Source organism: Cheilinus undulatus, linkage group 18 (genome assembly GCF_018320785.1).
Source record: "Cheilinus undulatus linkage group 18, ASM1832078v1, whole genome shotgun sequence".
NCBI lineage: Eukaryota > Metazoa > Chordata > Actinopteri > Labriformes > Labridae > Cheilinus > Cheilinus undulatus.
In genome coordinates, this window is record NC_054882.1 from 40407162 (window position 1) to 40432659 (window position 25498).

General features: G+C 38.1%; 1 protein-coding gene across 3 annotated transcripts in view; it reads right to left on the minus strand.

Annotated features, from left to right (window-relative positions):
* Window positions 1–11052, minus strand: part of LOC121526132 (molybdenum cofactor biosynthesis protein 1-like) — a 45037-nt gene extending 33985 nt beyond the window's left edge. For all 3 annotated transcript variants that reach the window (XM_041812519.1, XM_041812527.1, XM_041812528.1), the window contains exon 1: window positions 10764–11052. In XM_041812519.1, the coding sequence (XP_041668453.1) occupies window positions 10764–10964 (201 nt within the window). In that variant the 5' untranslated portion in view covers window positions 10965–11052. The remainder of the gene's footprint in view (window positions 1–10763) is intronic.
* Between the last annotated feature and the right edge of the window lie 14446 nt (window positions 11053–25498).

A 25498-nucleotide genomic window follows, 5' to 3' on the forward strand; every position in this document is an offset into this window, starting at 1 on the left:
TCTGGGTTTACGCGCTGCCCACGTTTCCCCTCTCTCTCTCCCTCACTCTCTCTCTCTTTTCCACGTGCACGTGTTATACATGGAATTATAAATTATCTAAAATTCAGCGCACTGAGGTCTTGATTGCAGCGTATTTTTCAAAATGTTTAGCATCCCAAATTATTTGATAAGACTTATATTGATAATGAATTGACACCAATTAAACAGAAACACCTTATTGCCACAGACAGTGACAGAGACGAAGTAGGTTAAAGTTCATCATCATAGAGTCAGGATTCAACAGGTCACAGAAGCAGCTTTCTCCATGTGAGTGGATGGTCTTAAAAGGTCATATTTTTATCTTATGGTGGATGAAGTCACAAAAAAATGGGCAAAAATTGAAAGTGAACACCCTTTTGAAAAATAGACCATATGCCTGTAATCTAAAGGTTCACCTTTCAGACATCATCAGACCACTGTGTGAATGATGGAACTATATTTTTGCTATAATGTGAAACATTACATTCATGCATAAAATAGAGGATTTTAAAATGATTAAGTGTCCCTTTACTTTAATGACAACTTGGAAAATAGAAATAAACTGTAATGAAAGAAATAAAGTGTTGGCACCAAACAATTCCTGGTGAAGGATCCCTAAAACCCTAAATATGGCATAATCTAATGTCATTATTTAACTTCCTGTCCGTGTAACTTGAAGAAATGTAAACTGTCATCAGAACTTCATTGCTCTTTGTAGAATATATTTTCTTTAGAGAACCTGTTAATACCAATTTTTAATATAGAAATAGTTCATTTAAGGGACCCAGCTTCTTTTCTCATTTGTCTAGTACTACTTCTCTTGAAAAAGCAAAAGTGATTGATTAAAAAAATGCAATATTTCTTATCAGAGTACTCGATTAATCATCAGAAGAATCGACAGAGTACTCGACTACAAAAAGAATCTATTGCTGCAGCCCTATCTGAGAGTACATTTTACTAGGGGAAGGCTGGCAAGCATGTACCCTAATACAGCCCCAACGTGTCCTCGATCTCAAGGCCAACCTGCAGACCACATGCACATGTTCTGGTTCTGTCCTTAACTGAACACATTTTGGTCTAGCATTTTTTTTACATATTCCAAGATGTTTCAAAAATGCATTACTCCAAATCTGTTATGTGCTTTATTTGGTTATAGTTGTGAGATCCCTTTACTCAAGGGCGAAGCACATGCTATCATAGCATTTACCTCTCTAACAGCAATGCACCACAATCTTTTCTCCTGGAAAGCACAAGCTCCTCCTAGTTTCACTAGATGGATCAGAGACACTATGTATTTCTTAAAGCTTGAAAAAATTAAATACGCTCTCAAAGGCTCTTTGCAGGGTTTTTTTTATTTATTTACACTACCACTATGAACGTAATTGTTACTAATTGTTAAACATTCCTGACTTTTGTACAACCCTTAGCTCATATAGCAATTTAGCAATATTGATGTGTTCTCATGTATAGGATCTTGGCCTGAGGGGACAACAGGGTGGGAAGGAGTATGGGTGGGATTGAAGGAGGGTTGGGTGGGTTATGGAAGGGTTAATGCCTGATGAGGTGTCCAATTATCAGGGATTAATGGACGACACAGAGGCGTAAACCGTCCAATGTGCAGCAGAGGACAGTTGCCACCTGGAGTCTGTCATTTTATTTATGTCAAGTTAAGTGAGGGTCGATGCCGGTCCACAGGCTCCTTAGGCTGGCAGCACTGTACTCCCTGCTCAGAAAATATGACTGTCTCAGGTTGCTATAGTTACTCCTAACGAAGTAACGGCTAACGGCTGCTGCACATTAATTTGGAACAGTGAAAAGATTTTTTGACCAGGACTACTTGAGAAGTTCGAAAGGTGTCCATATATCAGAAGTTAATTGACACCAATGGAATTTCCAGAGCCAATCAGAACCGAGTATTCACCAAGACAATGGTATAATATGTGATAAGGGTAGGGAAACTTTAAATGCTGTAACTACCTTAAGGCAGCAGCTGCTCTATGTTTAAATACAGGTTTGCTTGCAATGTTTGCTGCAAAAACAATGTATGATATGTGTTCAATTTTAAACTGAATAAAAATTGTTAAAAAACAAAAGGTCAATGGACCTGAGTTTGTCAACTCAAAGCACTTTTACACCACAACTCACACCAACTCATTCATACCCATTCACTCCACATTCACACACTGATGGTAAAGGTTGCTATGGAGAATTCAAATGCAGCCATTACCATTTACAAGCCACCGACGAAGCAGTGGGAGCAAAGTGGGGTTAAGTGTCTATCCCAAGGACAGTACAACATGTGACTGCAGAAGCTGAGGATCAAATCCATGACCTTCCAATTACAAGACAACCAACTCTACCTAGTGAGCCACAATCTGTAGATTAGTATCATTTAGGACACTTTTTGGCACAAAGGTAGCACATGGTTCACATTCCCCCATCCTAAAGCTTGTTGCTGTATCTAATCACTAAACCTTGACAAAGAGAGCTTCATTCAGCTATCACAGTGACTTCAGAGTTCACAGAGTGTGAGCTGCAGAGTCCATAGCTAAGTGCATGGCTCCTGACCTTTGACTATAAACATTAAGCTGCTGTTTAGTCCGAGGTTATCAGCACAAAGTAAGCACAAGACTCAGTGTTGGCTTAAACACAATGCATTCACTAAAGTGAAATCCAATGTTTTTTTCTTAACACACTAGAAATGTTGGAATATGGTTGCTGTAAACATGTGAAAACACTGAGATCTACATGTGACTGAATTTTGGATTAAGCCCATTAGAAAGTTTTTCAATGAGTTAGAATTTTAGCACCTCCAGTTCACTTGTCTGTAAGTCTATGGAATTTTTGACTTAGGTTTTGGTCAAATGCCTGAAATAAGGAAACATGCCCCACCTTTGAACTGTGTATCTTTTCACATCCTAATAAAGGTGTTTGCTAAAGCACAGCTAACAAGGACTACAGCGTTTATCGGGAAGGATATATGTCATCATCCGAAGCGTGGCAACTGAGCCTGCCATTCACTTGTATCTGCGGGTGATGATGTTAAATTCAGTTGTAGTTCAATATAGCATGATGTTAGCTTTTTACTTTTGTCAGTTAGATTAACAAATCAGATAAGCTGCTAATATTATTAATTTATGAAGATTATCTTTATGAACAAAACGTGCATAAACTTTTATTGGACACAGATCTTATTTTCAGCAGTGATCCAAAAACCCATTGAAAAATCCCAAAGGCTCACTGCCAAGGGAACCCATGCGACGTAAAATAAAAACAGAATGTAATGAGTTGCAAATCTAAAAAACCCATCTTTCTTCAAAATAGAACATAAAAACATATCAGATGTTGAGACTGAGACATTTTTCAATTTCATGCAAAATATTGGCTCAATTTGGATTTGATGGCAGCGACACCTCTGTCTTTTTTTTGTTTGTTTTTTTACCATTGTATCTGTAACAGTCCGTAAACTACAAAAGGTGTTTCAATAGATTATATCTCAAATCCAAAGAAGAAACTGGAACACACAAGTCACTTATTGCAGTTTAATCGGGTGCAGGGGTCAATGTTTCGACGGGCACTGAGTCTTCATTAGAGTCTAACTAAGTGGTGTGGTTTGTAAAATGTATATAGCCTCCGTATTACAGTATCAACCCTGATTGGTTGCTTAGAGTCGGAAGTCAGCATGCAGTGAACCAGTACTCATATCTGACCCTCTAACCCAATCAGAAATGCATGAACTTGAACTGCTCAGTGTGGTAGGATCCTCCTTCTTCAACAGTCCGCAATTCCTGGGGATAGAGGAGACCAGTTGCTGAAGTTTTTGGAGAGGAATGTTGTCCCATTCTTGTCTGATGAAGGATTCTAGCTCCTCAACAGTATTTTTTTCGTTTCATGATGCACTAGATATTGGTGAAAGGCAACACCCAGACTTTTCTATTGTGAAGCCATGCTGTTGTGATGGGTACAGTATGTGGTTGAGTATTGTCTTGCTGAAATATACTGAATATAAATATACTCTGTTAGCCTTTAAAGACAGAGACGTTGTCTGGAAGGGAGCATATGTTGCTCTAAAACCTAAGCTGCCCTCACCTAAGGCAGTGGTTCTCAACCTTTTCAGCCTGCAATCCCCAATATAAAGGTGCCAGAGACTGGGGACCCCCGTTGTATCTGAAGGTGGTTGTGTCAGCCATGCAAAATCAAGAATAGTCATGTGCAGACAAGGCCGTCCATAAGGAGGTTTCTGGGACCCAGCCAAACTGGGGAACCATGGTCCATTGTAAAGTTAAGCTGTGAAAACCATATTTGACCTGAATAATAGCCACTCCTATCAGAGAAAACAAATATCTTTATTTATTTATATGTGTAGTAAATAGCCTTCTTTAATGAAAATAGCTTATGTTAAAAACATAATTAATATGGGTTAAACATTGCTAAAATTGGTTAATAACGGCAAAAAATGTTGGAAAAGGTGATGAAATTGGATTTTTAAAGAACATAAATACATTAAAAATGGCAAAAATTTGATAAAGTGGAAAAAATGGGCACAAAAAGTGTTGAAAGGCGATGGAAAAAGAGGCTGAAATGGCTTTTAAGTGCAAAAAAAATGGTGGAAATTAGGTGGACTGGGATGAAAAGTTGATATATACTGGCAAAAATGGGTTAATTGTGGTTAGAATGGGCAAAAAGGAGTGTTAAAAGTGGTTGATAGAGGCAACAATAGGCAGAAAGTGGCAAGAATTAGTTTAGAAGTGGCAAAAACAGACAGAAAAAGTGATGGAAAGGGTTTGAAATTGACAAAAATGACTTTTAAGTGGCAAGAATGTGCTTAAATTGGTATTAAAAAGTGATACAAAAAATGATTCAAATTTGCTCAAATTGGTGTGAAGTGGCAACAGTGTATTTTAAAAATAATCCTACCCTACCCAAGGGGGTCTCGACCCCAAGGTTGAGAACCACTGACCTAAGGGACTAATGCAGCCCCATACCATCAGAGATGCAAGCGTTTCAACTGTGCGCTGATAACAAGCTCGATGGTCCCTCTCTTCTTCAGGAAATGGTGTGGTTTCCAAATGGAATTTCAAATTTTCAGTCATCTGATCACAGAACAGTTTTCCATTTTGCTTTAGTCAATTTTAATTAAGCTTTTACCCTGAGAAGACAGCAGTATTTCTGGATCCTGTCACATATGGCTTCTTCTGTGCATGATACAGCTTGAACTTGCATTAGTGGATGGTACGGCTAACTGTGTTGACAGATGATGATTTCTGGAAGTGTTCCTGAGCCCATGCAGTGATTCCAGTACAGAAACATTCCTGATTTTATTGCAGTGCCACCCCAGGCACCCAAACATCACAAGCATCAAATACTAACCTTTTGCCTTGTCTCTTGCATGTAGAGATTTCTTCAGATTCTCTGTACCTTTTGATAATAATATCTTCTGTAAATGGTGGAATATTCAGTCTTCACAATTTGACTTTGGGGAACATATTTTTTCTGAAATTTATCCTAAATTTTTTGATGAAATTTTATGCAGATTGGAGATCCTCTGTCCATCTTAGCTTCTAAGAGACTCTGCCTCTCTAAAATACTCCTTTTATATTCAGTCATGTTACTGACCTGTTGCCAATTAATGTCAATAGTTGCAAAACTCTACTCCAACTGTTTTTCATTGGTGCCACTTACTTTTCCAGCCTTTTTCTTCCCATCCCTTCCTTTTTGTAGATCGTGTTGCTGCATTCACATTGAAATGAGCTTGATTTTTTTATGAAATGGGAAAATGTCTTAGTTTCAACATCTGATATGTTGTTTGTGTTATGTTGTAAATGAAATATGGGTTTATAAGATTTGCAAAACATAATAACAGTTGTATTTACATTTTACACTGCACCCCCAACGTTTTTTGACCTGGTTTGTAATTTAAAAATGCAACCAAAGTACAATCAGCATCTACAGTATCATCATTTCAAACGGTCGTCAATTAAATGTAAACATGGGCCGCTTCTTGGACTACCTCCAAGGATGGTTAAAAATACACCCTTGCTTTGTTCTTCTGAAAAGGGAAGCACCTTCAGAAGCTTTTTGGTGCTTTCACCTTTTAATCGGCCAATCATACACTGTTTAAAGAAAGGACTGTAGACATCAACAAAATGTCCGACCACATCCTGCACAAGTGGCATAAAGGTTGTTTTCTTGTCCATTATTGCAGTGTTGACTGTAAAGCTACCTTAAGACCATTCTAAATATTATTTTGGTCCTCTGTGGTCCATTTTACCATGTTTTTCCAAGCATCTCTCTGTAATTTCTGTTTATGCCATGGTGTTTTTCCTACACTGGTGAGACATTTTGTGGTTCAAAGTTTGCTCTGCACCCTGTAGTTTTAACTGAAGGGCTGATCCCACCTTGTTTGCTCTGGCTGCTTGTTTTTAAGTCAATAGCAGAGAGTAAAAGATATCTTCATTTTTTTTTGATTAGACACTTTTTCAATTAAAAACCAATCTATGCCAAAGATAATTTTCTGATCTGAAGGTTCAGACAATTTGTGCTGGATTCAGTAGCTGGTTTCTTCTCCCATCGTTTTTTAAAGTTTATAACACAAAGTGTCTACACACAGTTAACAAAGCATCAGTAAAAGGGGAAAGTTGAGCTTCACATCAATAAAGACCGGTGCTTACTTTTGAACAATTTAACAAAGCATATTGCTAAAACAGGATTTACACGTGTTTTCTCTACCTTAAGGATTATATTGTCAGTAGTAAAGATGATTTTATGTGATCATCTGTCTTTGGCTGCTAGGGTTGGTTATTGTTTGGCCAGCCTTTAGCTCAATTCCATTACACCCCCTACCATGTAGCTGTAGCCCTACCCCTAGGTTTTGTGTAGGGCTGTTAACATTAACGTGTTAATGCTTGTGATTAATCTTGAAACCTTAACAAGTTAATAAAATAAAAACACAATTTAATCATATGACTAAGTTTGACCACAACTTGCTCCTGTAGTCCTCTAGTGCAGATGTTTACATGCCTGGGGGTGAAGAGGTGAGAGGGTCAGACACAGCCAGCAGTGATGAGTGAGGATATTGACCAGATCTGCTTAATGGCGATTTTCTTTTTATAAAGCTGGAGAATGTTAGTGAAGATACACACGTGGACACAATTGTTGGTACCCCTCTGTTAATGAAAGAAAAACCCACAATGGTCACAGAAATAACTTGAATCTGACAAAAGTAATAATAAATAAAAATTCAATGAAAATTAACCAATGAAAATCAGACATTGCTTTTGACCTGTGGTTCAACAGAATTATTTTTAAAAACAAAGTCATGAAACAGGCCAGAACAAAAATGATGGTACCCCTAAAAAAAGATTGAAAATAATGTGACCATAGGGACATGTTCAACCATGGTGTGTCCTCTAATTAGTATCACAGGTTTCTACAAACTTGTAATAAGTCAGTCAGCCTATTTAAAGGGTGACAAGTAGTCACTGTGCTGTTTGGTGACATGGTGTGTACCACACTAAACATGGACCAGAGGAAGCGAAGGAGAGAGTTGTCTCAGGAGATTAGAAAGAAAATTATAGACAAGCACATTAAAGGTAAAGGCTATAAGACCATCTCCAAGCAGCTTGATGTTCCTGTGACTACAGTTGCACATATTATTCAGAAATGTAAGATCCACGGGACTGTAGCCAACCTCCCTGGATGTGGCCGCAGGAGGAAAATTGATGACAAATCGAAGAGACGGATAATACTAATGGTAACAAAAGAGCCCAGAACAACCTCCAAAGACATTAAAGGTGAACTCCAAGGTCAAGGTACATCAGTGTCAGATCGCACCATCCGTCGTTGTTTGAGCCAAAGTGGACTTCATGGGAGACAAAAAACAAATCATAAAAAAGCCAGACTGGAATTTGCCAAACTGCATGTTGACAAGCCACAAAGCTTCTGGGAGAATGTCCTATGGACAGACGAGACAAAACTGGAACTTTTGGCAAGTCACATTCGCTCTATGTTCACAGACACAAAAATGAAGCATACCAAGAAAAGAACACTGTCCCTACTGTGAAACATGGAGGAGGCTCTGTTATGTTCTAGGGCTGCTTTGCTGCATCTGGCACAGGGTGTCTTGAATCTGTGCAGGGTACAATGAAATCTCAAGACTATCAAGGTATTCTAGAGAGAAATGTGCTGCCCAGTGTCAGAAAGCTTGGTCTCAGTCGCAGGTCATGGGTCTTGCAACAGGATAATGACCCAAAACACACGGCTACAAACATCCAAGAATGGCTAAGAGCAAAACATTGGACTATTCTGAAGTGGCCTTCTATGAGCCCTGATCTAAATCCTATTGAACATCTGTGGAAGGAGCTGAAACATGCCCTCTGGAGAAAGCACCCTTCAAACCTTAGACAACTGGAGCAGTTTTTTCATGAGGAGTGGGCCAAAATACCTGCTGAGAGGTGCAGAAGTCTCACTGAAAGTTACAGAAATCGTTTGATTGCAGTGATTGCCTTAAAAGGTTGTGCAACAAAATATAAAGTTAAGGGTACCATCATTTCTGTCCAGGCCTGTTTCATGAGTTTGTTTCTTAAAATAATTCTGCTGAACCACAATTCAAAAGCAATGTCTGATTTTCATTGGTTAATTTTCATTGGATTTTTATTTATAATTACTTTTGTCAGATTCAAGTTATTTCTGTGACCATTGTGGGTTTTTCTTTCATTAACAGAGGGGTACCAACAATTGACCTATGGCTAAGTCCCGCCCTCAAACGCGATGAGCCAATCACAGTGCGTATACCACTCCAATACACTCGGACATTGGCTGCCTGGACATCCATTGAAATGAATGGGAGAAAGTCAGGTCAGGTTCGTCCGGTTTTATGAGGTTTTTTCGAGATTTTAAGTTTAAAAATGGTCAAACGGTGTTCATGGGGTACATCCGACTCCAACACAAGGTATCCTGAGAGTTTGGGTGACGGAGTGTATTTTTCACCCGTTCCTAAGCCACATCTAAACTGAGAAAAGTGTCTTCTTTGGATAAAAGTTTTGCAGTAGACCACAACATCAACTCAACATGGATAAAATTAAAAACATCTGTTCTAAGGTAAGCCAACATCGTATTTGAGGCAACATATTGTGACTTTGCTGGAAAGAAATATAAAGTAATTTTTAACATCTCTAACGTTAGCTAAAGTTAGCCTAACGTTAGCTCCTAGCTGCATTGTTCGTTGTGTCACGTTGTTTGTTGGGAGTTCGTTGGCATTTTTTTTTTTTTTTTTTTGTTCTGGTTTTTGTTCTTTGGTGATCGTATATCATTGTTAGCTGTTGTCCAAAGGTCTCTAGTTAAACTAACATTAACTTCTGGAGCTTAGCTTCACGAACTTATCTGTAAAAGCTGAGATAACAAAGGTTGGCAGACGTTATGCTGAATGATTCAGTGTAAGTACCGTAGCACCAAACTACCGGAGAGACACTCTTGGTAAAGATGGTAAAAAGGTTGTTGTATTTTTGTCATATTATGAGCCAAAAACCTAAACTTCAGTGGCACTTTGAAACTGATCCTCTATCTTGTGGTCTGAGATTATGATGGCAACGAGATGTGGTTTATCACATTTGCACTGGGACCTGTAAATTTTGGCTTTTAACTTTTTATCAACCTTCTCGACAATAAAATGATTAATATATCCCTCCAATGCGTAGTTTAGACCCTTTTGGTGACTTCTAGGTGATATGTGATCTTTCTGTCTCCAAAAATCATCAATCTTCTGTGAAATGTCTCCTACTGTGACAACTGCAATAGCGTCTGTGAGTGAATGTTCATTGTTTGTCCGAGTGAGTGGAGGGGGGCCTGGCTTAGCCAAGCCATAAATCTCTTTTACAACTTCAAAGTTGCTCAAAACTACCAAACATAATAATAACTACCTAATCTAAAAGCATAAAACTATAGCTAGCCTACTTAAAATATTAAAAAATGATGTGATTAATCATGAGTAATCACAGCGTAATGATTGATTTTTTTTTTTTTTTACGATTAACAGCACTTATTAAAAATATTATGGTTTGCATTAAAATCGGCCTAAAACTAATACAATTTCTGTATTATTTAGCCTCCATGTAGCACATCTTGCATATAGTCCAGCTCAGCTTGGTCTTTATAGTTTAGTGGTTTCTATTCCTTGTGTTATTTTTCATGTCCATGTTGACACTGATCAGCTCGCTGTTACCAATAGCATCAGTGTTAAGTTTCGCATTTGATCCGTGTGGATTTGACTTCAAAGTAACAATGTTTTAGATTGTTTTTTTTGTGATAAGAAATATCCAAATATACATCATATACTTGCAGTTCAGCCATAAAAAAATCACCGCATTTGATTTCTGGTCCATATCGTCTACATTCAATTTGATTTTTAATTGTGACACATGCCCATCTAAAAGCTACATAACAAGTAGGATGAATACACATATTCACCTCAGTAGCTGAAACACTACTAAATTTGACTGAATTATATTGCTAGAAGTGTTGCTTAAAAAAAGAGCTGTTTCTGAAAGAAAGATCTGGCTCTTACCGCTGAGTTGAACCAAATGACCTACCCATTAAAAAGAGCTTAAATTCCCATAAGGAGGCATAACTTGTCACCAGATACACACAAGTCCAGACTGCAAACAACATGGGTTAGCAGGCTGTTGTAAGACAATGGAAATCTCAGCTCAGAGAAGAGCTAAAAGGCAGTATCTGTTTGTCAGAGTTACCTGTCTTGAGCTGCTTTTCATAGATGTAGAAAAGCTGGTGGCTGATAAAGTCGAGTCTCCAAGTTCAAGTTTATTTTCCTTTTGCGTAGCACCTGAATACAGTCGCTTTATGTTCCAATTAAGGTGTAGTCCGTGTTTCAGCAGCGTTAAATTGTTGGGTCTGTAAAACAGGCGGCAGCAGACGCTGGCGTAGGTCGCCATGGTTTAATTTCTGACAGCTCCAAAGTCCTCTGTAACTGTTTACAGCTGTCAGTGCTCCTCTCCAGCAAAAACAAGTCAGCTAGCTGAATGCTACACGGACTGTTAGGGGCGGGATGACGTCCGCCAATAGCGGAAACAAATGTAATTCTCGGTGCATGCTGGGAAGTGTAGTGCAACTGTATGATCAGGTTTTCTTAGAATTTTGAGTCTGTTTTTCTCTCCGTTACTTTGCCTTACATTTCTAGTAAAAAAGAAACAAATAAAAAAGATTATTTATGTATTTGTCTGACAATAGAGCATGAATATTCATGTGTTTAAATAATCTATTTCTTTATTTCTATCATTGCCTAGTAGGCCTTGAAGCTTGCACAAATTGGCCTATCTCAAGAGTCTCTGACCAACTCAGTGGCGGGCCAAATTACATCTTCATCAGGCAAAACCAGTCTTCCTACTAAAAAAAAAAAAAAAAAAAAAAAAAAAAAAACTTTTTTCCCTCATCTATACTATTATATCTTGTACAAAAACGTAATTTAATAAAGTTCTTTACTTAAAATCAATATTATTTATTTGTTTGACCTTTAGCCAAGCTTGTTATTTGTTTTAATTCAATGAAACAGATTTTGCACTTTGTCTGTTACAGTGGCACACAGAGACTGGATTTTTCTTTTTTTCTCCTTTTTCTCAGAGCGCACATGTGCCAATTAAGTTCCTACCTCACGCCAGTCAAGCCGATGCTGCTTTATTTTATTCTATTATATTTTGTCACGACTTTTGAATAAATGTTCTGAAATCTGTGTGGAATTGTTGTATATATATATATATATATATATATATATATATATATATATATATATATATATCAAAGATTTTTTGTTTTTTGATCAATGTCATCTGGTGGGCCAGGAATAATTGGCAGCAGGCCAATTTTGGCACTGAGAGGGGGTCTCCAGATTCCCTAACAAAAACTAAGAATATTTTTCCACTGTTGCCACTTTACACCAATTTTGCCAAATTTTAACCAGTTTTCATCATTTTCCCCCCACAAATTTTAACACAGTTTTGCCATTTAACACTTATTTTTGCCATTTTAAACCCCTTTCCAGCACTTTTTCCTGCCTGTTTTTGCCACTTCTAAACCAATTCTTGCCACATAAGCCTAATGTTGCCTCTGTTGACCCATTATTGCCATTTTTAACCCCTTTGGACCACTTTACATGGCCAGTTTTTCCCATTTAAACCAAATTTCACTGTCTGATTTGCCCATTTTTGTCAGTTTGACGAATTTCTGCCAATATCTGCCTATCCTTTCTTTCTCAGTTAGCACAGTTTATATGGATTTTTCTTAGATTTCACCAGATTACCACCCATTTTTGCCAATTTTATGCCTTTTCAGTCACTTTTTATTCCCTTTTACCATTAATTATGCCAATTTTTTGCACTGTAACCCATTTTTGCCTTTTTCCAGTTATTTTATGCCATTCTCATATGATTTTTTGCCACTTATTTGTAACCCATTTCTGCTACTTTTAAGATCCAATTTCACCACCTTTTCCACCATTGTTTTTTTTCTCTTTTTTTTTTTTTGCCATGATTGACCATTTTTTCCATTTTTAACCCCCCCTTTTTTGTAACAAAATAGATTTACATTTTTAAGAAGGCTTTATACTACACAAATTATTTTAAAAAAGAGACTTGTTTCATTGATAAGAGTGGTAATTTTTTCAGGTTAAATATAAAATATGGATATCACAGCTTAACTTCACAACAGACCCCGATTTTGTTGACCTCCACGGAGAGAGCTCTCCCCCTTATACCCCGTATGGACGGCCTTGTCTCCAAATGACTATTCTTGAATGTTCATGCCTGTTCAGCGACTTTGAGGTACAATGGGGTGCCCGGTCTCTGGCACCTTTATTTTGGGGGTCACAGGCTAAAAAGGCTGAGAACCCCTGATCTAGAGGACTTCTACCTGCACAGATTAAACAGAACATCACAAATACATGTGTCACACTTTACTGTTGGAGTCATCAGGCTTCAAATGTTCCAGTTTTCAGTCCATTAAAGGGGATCTAACTCTTTCCTGGTCTGATTTCCAGATCATTTTTGGTCAGTTTCTTTCTTTCAAGCACCATATTTGAAATCAAAAAGAATAATGGAAATCCCATTAATCACATTGATAACTGACTGTTATTTATTTATAAAATAATAGATGAATGCTCTGCTTCAAGTTCTTATTTGGGAAAGATTTAAATGCTGTTTTAGTCATATTTAATGTGAGAAATAAACGATAAAAAACAGAGAAGTTTTTGCTTTTCTCTCTCTAGCAAAAGTCTGAAGTGGGCAGAGTTAGCTCTGAGCTGGGGGTTTACTTACACTTTAAAGGGTCTATAGATCAGGGGTGGAAAGTACTATAACTAATTGCATTTACTCAGATTAGTGTAATTGAGTAGCTTTTTTGTTTACATGTAGTTTTTTGATAAGTTTTTAAGATCACTAATCTTACTTTTTCTTAAGAATATTTTGAGTGAAGTGTTGTACTTAATAACATTTTAAAAAGCATTAAGTACTGAGTAAAAAATTCACTAAAAGCCACAACAAGGAGATCCAGGCTTTCTGCCAACAACACGAAACGACCAGTGGTTTGGCTTTCACAACACATGAAAGTCAGTACATGGCAAGAGAATGATTCCATATTTCTTCTAAAAACAGCTGTTGCATTGTACCTTAGCCTAGGTCAAACCTTATAATAAATAACCTGGTTGGAGCACCTCAACTTTTTTGGTGGTTATTGCACATTAAGATCGTATTTCACTGTGAAAGCCCCTTGGTTTAATAACTAGCTACTCAGTACTTTGAATCAATTTTAAATGACTTACTTTTTACTTTTACTTAAGTAGATTTATAGACCAGCACTTTTACTTCTACTCAAGTACATTTTAACCAGAGTAACTGTACTTTAAAATGAGTGCAACAGTCTCGTACTTTTTCGTCCTGTGCTATTTAGAGACAAGTAGGCACAAGAGGCAGCAAACACTGCTTAACACTGATTGGTTCAATCGAGTGAAAACGTCATATCTGTGACAATATTTTGGTTACAACTTAAGTTATAACTTTTTTCCCAAGTCCTTTCCTATCCCTTTTTCCTTAACCTCAAGCCTCATGCACAGTGGCTTGCAAAAGTATTTATACCCCTTGAACTTTTCCACATTTCTTCATGTTACCATCACAAACGTAAATATATTTTATTGTGATTTCATGTAATAGATCAACATAAAGTGGTGCATAATTGTGAAGTGACAGGAAAAGTATACATGGCTTTCAAAATTTTTTACAAATACAAATCTGAAAAGTGTGGAGTGCAAAAGTGATTTGTTTTTTTTTCTCAGAAGCATACAGATACACAAAAACAGATGACATGCAGACACATCATTTTACAGAAATCAAAGAATAACAATGACGCAAGTAAAGCATTAAAATATCACATCTATATTCCAGTGTTCTTGTCCCTCACTGTCACTGTGTCCCACAGAATCAGAACACTTCTCTGACAGTTGTCCAAACTATAGCAAACTATAGTGAAATCAGCCAGGCTGTGAAGGGGAATGAGTGAAAATCAGGGAGAAACAGAGCCCCACCTCAGACTTAATAGTTTAAGTTGATGTTTTACATTGGGAGATTCATATAACGCTGTTTTAAGCTGTCTCTCAAGTCTGTTCATCAAAACCAATGTCACGTAATGTTCTTGAATGCACCACACAACAGTCAGACAGTGTCTCTGCACCTTAGCAGTACAGGTATGCTAGCTCTATGGCAGAGCATCTGTCGCTTTGTGTTGGACTATATCTATAGTGACTTTGAGCTCTGTTTAAAGAATGTCTTATTTGGCTTTAAAGCATTTGAGAGAAAACTGGAAAGTCAATTTTACATTTGTAACCTCATTATCTTGTAAGGTAAGTTTTATATCATAAATGCAAGGTTTTAAAAACCAAACCCTCTTTTTGTGCCTTTAAAAAAGAGTCAGAACTCTATATTCAGACATTAGCACACTACTGTAACAAAAAAGGTTCTAAAACTGTAACCTTGTGCTCCAAATTTAAAATATTTGTTGGACTTCATGTAAAGTACTTTTTATTGTTTATTTATTTGTCTTCCTTAAGGTGTAATTATTTTATTATTATTATTTATCTATTTATTTTAATTGTCTTTCTGCTTACTGTGCTTTCATCAAACCCCTGGTATTATGGTCATTTTTATGTCAAAAAGAGCAAGGGAGTTAAACATGCTCACGAGCAGTTAATACTATTTCACACATGCAGGTTTTATGTCCTTCCCCTAAATTTAACCACCGCAAGCGGGGGGGGGGGGGTCTGCATAGACTGTAGAAAGAATTGGACAAACCCCATGTGATGTCAGTCGTCTGCTTACAATAGGCGGCGTAAAACGGCTTTTGAAGCCAATCCGTGGATGCTGCCATATTGAAATCGCAGTCTCAACCGAACTTTGGATCAACCTAACGGCCCACCCACTAAGCGCGACTTCCTGTCAGCCTGCTAGCTTGCATTCTGGTTGACAGGAATGGAGGCTCTGCCTGCCGAGCTATCTGTTAACCAAATGAGATGCACCAATTGCCGTGAAGTGAGGTTTATCCTCAATATAATCCAAATGATCGTGGTACAAAAAAATTCACCCCCTGTACAGTGGGAGCACAATAAGACTAGCTAATGAGAAACATTTGGTGTTTTGAACCAGGCTGTAAACCAGTTTATTTTGTGTGTCAAAACGGGCTGTTTAACATGTGTGCAGACGGAACTTCCGGTTTTCCTGCAGCCAGCCCCAAGTGAACAGTTGCGGTATAGCAATTTTTTTGCACTTCCGCATTGGCTTCATTTTTTAGAACCGGAGGTTGCCGCTTGGGGGAGAGCTTCTGCGCACGTGGAGAAAGCTTCTGCACATGCAGGGAGAGCCTCTGCCCGTGAGCACGCGAGTCTCTCACTACTCTGCTCACTTGTGAAGTTCTGTTCTGCTCGAGAAGCTCTTTTCTGTGCATGAAGAGAAAAGTTAGTTTTGACAATTTGAAGGCGGAGTCCAAGTCAGCCACTGACCCTCTTATGATTGGTCAGCTTTCAACTAGACCACACCCGTTTTCACGCGTCTACGAAGTACTTCCGGTTCAGCGTTTATTGTGCCGGACCACTTCCGGCAAAATGGACCATCTGCACGAAAGGCTATTTATGAGTTCTTTGATCAATTTGCTAAAGACAACATCATCAAATGTCTTTCATTTCGTAGAAACGTACTCGTTGTCAGCCCCATCCAAGCTGGAGCGTGGGTACAAGTTCTTTTTTGAGAATGTTATCCATGACTTTGGAGGTAAGTGGTTGATATAGTTGTCTTCTGGCTATATTATGCTAGCTTAGCGATAAGCATTACTCACGTTAAATAATATCTGCACGACCTGAACAGTATCGTACCTCCAAGAGGGTCTGGCTGCAGACCTCGAAAAAACCTCTACGCTGGGCCATTCAGCTGCAGACCTCTATGCTAGGGCATGCAGTGTGTTAGCTGTTGTTAGCATGACTACACAGCTGACTTTTACTAGACCTTAGCATAGCCCTGTACACTGGGCCGTGCAGTAGCAGGGGCCTACGCTATTAAAACCCAAGTGGTTCAGTTTAGGCATTAAAACTCAAATGGTTCAGTTTAGGCATTAAAACCCGAGTGCTTAGGGTTAGGCATTAAAACCTGAGTGGTTAGATTTAGGGTAAGCCAGTGGACAAGAGGCTAGAGCAGAAAATTCGGCTCGGCTAATATACGTCATCGCCCCAGCATAGGGGTCTGCGGGCTCGGGCGATATATATCACGGCCCAGCGTAGAGGTCCACGGCTGGGGGAATGTACGTCACGCCCCAGCACAGAGGTCCGCCCTAGCGTGCAGCTTTGTGGCTGAATGCCCCAGCGTAGAGGTTTGCTTGAGGTCTGCAGCCAGATGCCTTTCCAAGTCTCCGGCGTTGTAAACAGGGAGGTTGTCGTCAGGTGTAAGTGTTATAGGTCTATGCGGAAACGAGAAGAACCACACTCGTTACAGGTTCTTTTGTGAGACTAGGTCAGAGTGTTCCAATAAATGTAACCCATTCCCCTGACAGTGTGATTTAGGTTTACATATTTGTGATGTCTAGATTTGATAGCTAATTCCTTGTCTGGATGTATGAGTGTACTCCTATACTATCCAGACCTATTGATATCTTGATTTATTAGCTTAAAGTGCAAGGGGTTAAATATTATGATGCTGTTGCAGATGTTCTCAGACTTACAATCAATGTGAGTCTTTTATAAGCCTGTTCCATATTTGATAACTTCAGCCAGCATTTTAGGGCTGCAACTATTTGCAATTTTATTGGTTGATTAATTGGTCATTGCTTTCTCTACTAATTAATTAATAGTAATTTGTTTTAAAACACTGGAAAATGGTGAAAAATGTTAAGCAATGGTTCCAAAAGTCTCAGAGGACATCATTTAGGTTCTTATTTTACGCCTAACTCAAAGCTATTTAGTCATAATTCATATTTAAGACATAGGTCAAAGATCATTTTTACAGTTTTCCACAGAAAACTACCATCATGATAGTAGGTTATTAATTTTAAATAATTCCTGTTATTGTGTTCTTTTTGTCTTTACTTAGATTGTTTCCCAAGATAACACAGACCTGCTTCAGTTGAATGGAGCATCATGTACCTGTGCAGCAGGAAAAGTTCTGTGCAACCATCTTGTGGTCATGCTGTTTCAGAGTGCACATTACAGCATGATGAAGGTGAAGGCAGTACCCCCAACAACTGCCAGCACAAGCACTCTACAGACATGGCATCGACCAAGGACACAGGTAACTGTACAGCATTGTGCAAAATCCTATCATAGCAACTGGTGATAAATTAAAGAGAGAATTTCTTAAAGTCATTGTTTCTTTATATAATTCCAGGGGATCTCTGCAGAGCCTGTTCAGGACTTGGTGGTGAAGAAACCAAAGCCATCTGTCAGGATTGTGTACAAGTCAACGCCTTACAAAGCATACACAGGTTAGGGTCATTATTGCACCGTCACAAAGTTTGCCACTGTTTTTAATGTAACTGATTTGAATTAAAAGCCCAGCTAGGGATGGGCATTGCAAATTAACTCAATCTACAAATGCTGTAGTATGTGGCAATGGTTTACTTGCTTTATATTTGTCCTATACAATTAAACATTAAATAAATAAGTAAATAAATTTTTAAGGGAAGTGGTGAATGGTCAATTTAACACCTTTGTTTTAAAATGGTTCTTTCAGTCAATTTAAAAAATAAATTTAATAATAGGCTTTGTAATTAATAGTAATAGTAACAAAACAATCAGAGAGGACATGCTTCTGAATGAAGGCAGAACTTATCTGCTTGTGTTTGAAACAGGAGCAGTGCAGACCAAGGACAGATTTGTCCACTTTCTGGCCAATCTAGGATCATGTTAATCTGTGGACTATGGATTAATCCATAAAATTATTTTAAGAATTAGGAGCACAGAGAATTTGTATGTGTTTAAATCAAATTTACAATGCTGCTTTTGTAGTTTTACTCATATCCCAAGTGGTTGTGTGATTGCATCAGAGTGTGATAAATCTGCTTACATTTAAAACAGTTTGACAGAGCTATTAAAAATATTTGTGATTTTTATACTTCTGTTTTTTTTCAGGACCCCTCCCTGAGTCTTCTGTACTGTCCCTTGGGGAATAGCTTAAGAGCCTTACACCCCAGCCGCTCATATCCTCAGTGCTGCATGACTTGTCTGAGCTGACACTGGTTAAATCCAGGTTTGGACTTGTGCCACGAGGTTCACCTATTTCATAACAGTGTCCTCCCGTTGTAGCCACAAGTCATGTCAAACACTCAGATGCCCCAGCATTTCCCGGACTTCCCGTGGATGATGGCAAATTTCCCACTGGTGTACTCTTCGTCCCCAGCTACAACCACTCCCTTTTTTTGGAGAGCCTGACTGTCACTCTGGAGACTGCAGCTATGATTGAGGACACAAGAGCAGTCTGAGTGCCAGTTATGGAGAGAAATGCGCCAGCTCAGAGTAACAGCCAGCAGGTTCTATGAAGTTTGCCAGGCACGGGGGAGTCCTCTGGTCAGGCACTGGCAGCATGAATACTGAAAGGAGACAGACAGACTGATGCAATAAAAGGGGCCTTGAGCGTGAACCCAAAGTGCTTGAACAGTACTAAAAACTGTTCAGTGTAAATGTCTTACCCTGTGACTTTTTTCATTCATTCTGATGCTCCTCATCTTGGAGCTAACCCCGATGCAAAGGTGTTTGACCCAAATGCAAGTCCTACTTTTGGGCTTGCTGAAGTTAAATGCCCAGACATCTGTAACATCTCTGAGTCAGGGCATGAATAGTCTGGCAAAACTTTAAAAGAGCCATAAGTACTACTGGCAGCTTTTAGGTCAGCTAGCAGTGACTGGACTGAGCTGGTGCGATTTCATCACTGACACTGAAGAGGACATTACAGTTGAGAGAGTGTGGAGGGATGATGAATTCATCAGAGAGATGAAAGAGAGGCTAGACCTCTACTATTTTGGCACCTTCATGGATGTGTATCTCCAAAAAGCTAAATGGTGAGGTCTGAGCAGAATGCAGACATGATCATGTGACTAGAGGGATGAATGATATTAGTTGGGTTAGAAAAAATTTTTTTACATTTACTGAAATTACTGTAATTGAGTAGCTTTGTGTGTACTTGTACTTTTTGAGTACTTTTCAGAATCACTTCTTTTACTTAAGTACAGGCAAGTTTTGAGGGAGGTGTTGTACTTCACTACTTTTTAAAAAGCATCAAGTAATGAGTTAAGAAAATAAAAAGAAAAGAAAAAACAAGGAGGTTCTAGCTTTCTGTCAGCAAGAAAACGACCAGAAGTTTGACTTTCACAGCAAATTATGGTAAGTAGCGAGAGAATGATTCCATTTGTCACCCTAAGACAGTTGTTACATTTGACTTTAGGTTAAGTGTCACCTAATAAAAAAACAACCTGGTTATAGATTCATATTCTCTTGTAGTTATTTCATATTAAGAAAAGATCATATTTTACTGTATAACCTCCTAAGGTATCAAAAGTAGCAACTCAATAATTTTTTTTCCAACTTTATTTATTAAAGAATCGCGAATTGACTTGACTCGTGATTTGGGACTTGTGCACAATCTTCCGTTTTTAATTTTTCCATCATGATCTCTTGTCCCTGTCACTCTTTTCCCTTTCCTCCCCTTCTCCTTGATGGTTCGTGCGCCTTTTACGCAGCACCAAGATGCTTGAGACAGCACCAAAAATGCCGCTCCAAAACGAGTGTAGAGATGAGCATTCATAAACGCGACTCAGTAATTTGAGTACATTTCATAGGACTTTTTAATTTTACTTGAGTTGATTTATAGATTACAACTTTTAGTTCTACTCAAATAAATTTTATCAAAAGTAACTTTTCTTTTACTTGAGTACAATAGCCTAGTACTTTTTTCCACCTCTGGTTGCATGATGTCATTATTGGCAGATATTAGCTTTAAAAAGTAGTCATCAGTATTGGCAGATACAAACATTTCAGCTGCTTTTACAATCAGTGTATCAGCTGTAAATATATATGTATTGTTTGTTGACATTGAATGTACGTATGATCAATTCACTGGATTTTTAGGCTGGACCAATTGGCCTACATCAGCAAACCTGTTTTGTTACTCATCCTCATGCCTTAAACTTTTTTTTTTTTTTTTTTTTTTTTTTTACTTTTAGTGTTGCACTTTTTAGTGTTTTAAGGGCTGGGGTTTTAGATTTTAATAAAATTGTATATGTTGGTATTAAAATAAAATTTGTAAATAGCAGCATATCATATAAATGCAAAAAATGTTGCCCTATGTGGCTCTTTTCTTGGGTCTGTACAAAACAAGCAGTGTCTTACTTAGGATACTATGATTTAAAGGCTAGGATTTATTGATTCATTTGTATTATTAGCTTCTACTGTCTTAGGTACAGAGGTGTCAAAAGTATTCATATTCATTACTCAGGTAGAAGTATAGATACTGTGGTTTAAAAAGACTTTTGTAGAAGTTGAAGTATTAATTCAAGCTTTTTACTCAAGTAAAAGTATAAAAGTACTGGTTTCAAAACTACTTAAAGTATAAAAGTAAAAGTAATGTAAGGGGGAAAAAATGCCATTAAAGGGATACTTCAACATTTTGGCAAATTCGTCCATTGCCATATTTCCTATAGTCTTGGTAATAGGTTCGTTACCTTCAGTTGTTGGTGCAAGCTATCTTTAGATCGGCGCTGCTGAGTTCAGACCTGCTGTGCCAACTCAATGTAAGCACACGGTATTCCAGCTTTCCCTCATCAAACTCATCAAATACACAATCCAACAACTCCAAAATGCTCTTGTGGACAAGTTGTGACCTGTACATTCACCACGCTATGAAATAATCATGGAACATTACGAGACAGAGATGTTTTAAAGCTAATTGCAAAGCCAGAACTACACCCCAGGCATGGCTGCTGCACTGTCACTCCGCCCAGTGGTTTACTCAAGAAATAGTTGCGAGTATTTGCTTCATGCGTCATAATGTTACATAATTAGACGTTATTTTTTCTAAGTATATTTCTAAGTTACTAAGTATTTGTACTTAGTTACTTGACACCTCTGCTTAGGTATTTGCAGCTCCTGTGTTTTGTGCTTTTTACTTGTACATAGAATTTTATTAGGATAAAAATGTCCTGCTGTAATGTTAACTGAACAAAATTTTGTCTCCTGCACTTGTCCAAACTTACCTTTATCTAAGCACCTGTATGTGTAAATTTGTATGTATTATTTTCCAAGTGTCATGATTTGGGAGGGATTAATGTTAATGAATTAATATTTTTTTCATTGGAGCTAGTCTTGTTTAACAAAGTTAAGGCAAATAAACCTATCAGAGTTTACTGGAGAAAGCTCTATACATATAAAAACCACATTTCCACAAATTCTTTCACTATAATTGTAGAGTTTATGTATTTCTTCAGAATTACAAAGAAGAAGTTTACAACAGATATGAAAAAAAATCACCATATAAATGACACAATGAGCATCAAGCTTACTGTAGGTGTATCAACCCATCAAATTTTTATAGCAGTGAACTCTTCATATTTACACAATTTGTCTATCTCAAGGCAGTGATATAAGAAGTACCCTAGAACTTGACAATATAAAAACAGCACAGAAACATCTGATGTATGTACATTAAGAATCATTAGTAAAAAAAATTATTATGCACAATCTTATCATTTTAAAAAGATTTTACATATTTAAATGAAGTGTTTATCACTTACAAGTACATATTCTTATTATTTAAGTTTTACTGTTTATGTAGCATAGTTCATAGACATGAAACACAATATGAATGAACTATTATACTTTACATTTTCAAACCTTTTTGGCAAACGGATGAAGGTCTTGAAGTGAAAAGTTGCAAATATTTGATCTTTTTTGTTTTTAAGTCATGGAATTTTAATTCTTGGAAAATTTGATGGTTCAGCATTTGAGGAAATGTCCTGTTTTGTCCTATACTTAAAGATATTCAGTTTCTTGTACGCTACAGCAGTGGTTCTCAAATGGGGATACGCGTACCCCTGGGGGTACGTGAAGGCACTCCAGGGGGTAGGTAAGATTTTAAAATATATTCCGGCTATTTCAGAAAATCACGCCTTTCTACGCATGTGAGGAGCGACACGATTTTGCAAGTATATTACATATATTCTAAGATCACATTCGTGCTGCAAACGTCTGCGGTGTGTTTTCTCTGTCCTCTGATAAACAGTGAGAGAAGATAAAAGGTTTCTCCCTCCCCGTCCTTCACTCCATGCGTAACGCGGCACTTTTACACACAGCCAGGATGTCAGAGCTGATTTTTTTTCACTGTTTCATTCACTGTGCCAGCCAAGTTTGTAAGAGGAGGGACTGACTTTTCATTAATTCTATGTCAAATATGATCAATAAGAGTAATAGGGCACAGCTGAGGGTCACTGTGAGAGGAGTTAACTCACCCACAGCGCACAGATTGGCTCAACTGTTTGTGTTCCACACTGGTCAGGGGAGTCATTTCAGTGAGCTTGTTGATCCGTAGCATTTATAAGTCGTATGTCTGAGGTCAGAGGAGACTGTGTTGGTAAATAATTCACTGGAATAAAGTCCCGTTAGTTTAGAAACAGCTCCAGCTGTGCGAGTAGCGCATTTGCGCTCATGTGGACATGCCTGCTGCCTGTCTCCCTTTCTACCAGGCTACATGAGGCAAAAACACAAGAACTGACTACAGACAGATATGAGGAGAAAACAAATATCAGGTGATGTTGGAGAGGAGGACGTTTTTGTTCCTCTGTCTGCCTTAAATATCGGTGCCACCACCATGTGTGCTCGTCGGAGCGAAACTTTGAAAAAATATCTGCAGCAATGTTGCGCTGCAAAATGATATTGAAGGTGTGAAAGCTTGCACTGATTCGCTACAGGTTCGAAAATAAATATTTTGTGTGAATAATTTGCACAAAAAATTTGCGTCTGGAGTGTAAGGACTTAAGCTTATGAAGTGGAGTTCATATTTTGTAAATAAATTAAATCTAATGACCCTAAAACCCCCTGAGTCTCCCCCGTTGGCAGAATGGTTTGACCCACTCTGGCACATGCCTTACAATCACTGTGTTCACAATCACTCCATTCATAAAAAGGTTCATGATTTATTTTTGTGAGGAAATGCTGATCTATAACTACGTTCATGATTTCAGTTTGAGAAGAGATCTTTATTATGACCCCAAAAAGGGGCACTAAGCTGTCTTTTTATAATTAGTTTTTTACAGGTTTTTAGTTCTTTCTAGCTCTGTGTTTATATTTCCAAATTGTTCCAGAGAGACCACTGCAGCTGTTCAGTGTTTTGCACACTTCTGGGATTAAATGGTTTTATGCCTTTCCACTCACTGTTTTCAATACATTAATTTGAATTCCCACATTTAGTGATGAGAAGATGTTTCATGAATTTAGTCATGCATTTTTAACATTCAAAATGTTTGAAAAAAAAGTATTTGTAATTTGAAAGTGTTTATCAGTTACAATGTTTGATAAATCAGACGGCTATCACAGCACTGTTTAATGTCTTTCTTTTTGGCCAAAAAGCTCTGCGCTGTTTAGGGGGTACTTGGCTGAAAAAAACTCCACAGGGGGGACACGACTGAAAAAAAGATTGAGAACCACTGCGCTACAGTACTATATTAAACAGGTATGTGGACTTTAGAATCAAGTGGTTTCTGAAAGTTGGTCATCAGGCAGCAGTTGGTCCACAGCTGGTTGACTGTTTCAGACAGAGTCAGAGAAAAGGCAGTGTCCCAGACGTGACACTCTGTAGGCCAAGAAAGGGTCAAATCTGACAAAAAAAAGAACAGCCAAGGTTAGCCTGTTTCAAGCCATTAAGGAAGCTACAGTGGAGCCAAACAAATGTGCATTTCCTTTTTAACATGCTGCATGCTGTACAAAGATACCATGTTTCCATCTCTATATTATACCAGTGTAAAATATTGACACCAGAGCATGTAACCAACCTTACAGCGGATCAGTTCAGTTTGGAGCTAACTTTAGCGGGCGTCTTTAACAGAGTTGTCAGCTAACGGTAGTATCACCAGTCTCATAGATGCTTGCAGTTTATATGATAATATAAAAATATTTAATCTTACTGTGAAATATGTCAGTCACTCTTAAGAATTTTGATTGGAACAGCCATTAATTCTAAATTTGAGCAACTTTAAATGTATATTTTTTCTGATTTGTTCACTTACCGGAAGTACTGCTTTCACTGGTGCTCCGGGCTGACTGATGTCAATCAAGGTTCAGATGTCATTTGGGCGTGGTCTAGTTGAAAGCTGACCAATCATGGGAGGGTCAGTGACTGACTTGGACTCCGCCTTCAAATTGTCAAAACTAACTTCTCCGCGCACAGGGAAGAGCTCTCCCTGCGCGAGCAGAGGCTCTTCCCGTGTGGGCAACCCCCCCTCCCTCTCTCGCTCGCGGTGGTTAAATTTACATGCGAGGACTTCAAACATGCGTGTTTAAAATACTATAAACTGCTCGTGAGCATGTTTAACTCACTTGCTCTTTTTGACATAAATATGACGCCATACCCTGGCACCCCCCCCCCCCCCCCCTCGCTCGCGGTTGCTAAATTTACGTGCGAGAACTTCAGACATGCGTGTGTGAAATACTATGAACTGCTCGTGAGCATGTGAGCACTCGCTTGCCCTTTTTGACATAAATATGATGCCATACCCTGGCGCTCTGTATGTTTGTGCCTATATTTCTTTATTTCCTTACAGTTGTAATAATTAAATTGTAAAAAAAAAAAAAAAAAAAAAAAAAGTACAGGCATGCTGAACACTAACCCTCTGGGTTTATTCAACATCACTACCCTCTCAGTCTGATCCTGGCCAGAAATGGCCACTAAGAGGAGTGTGTAATTTT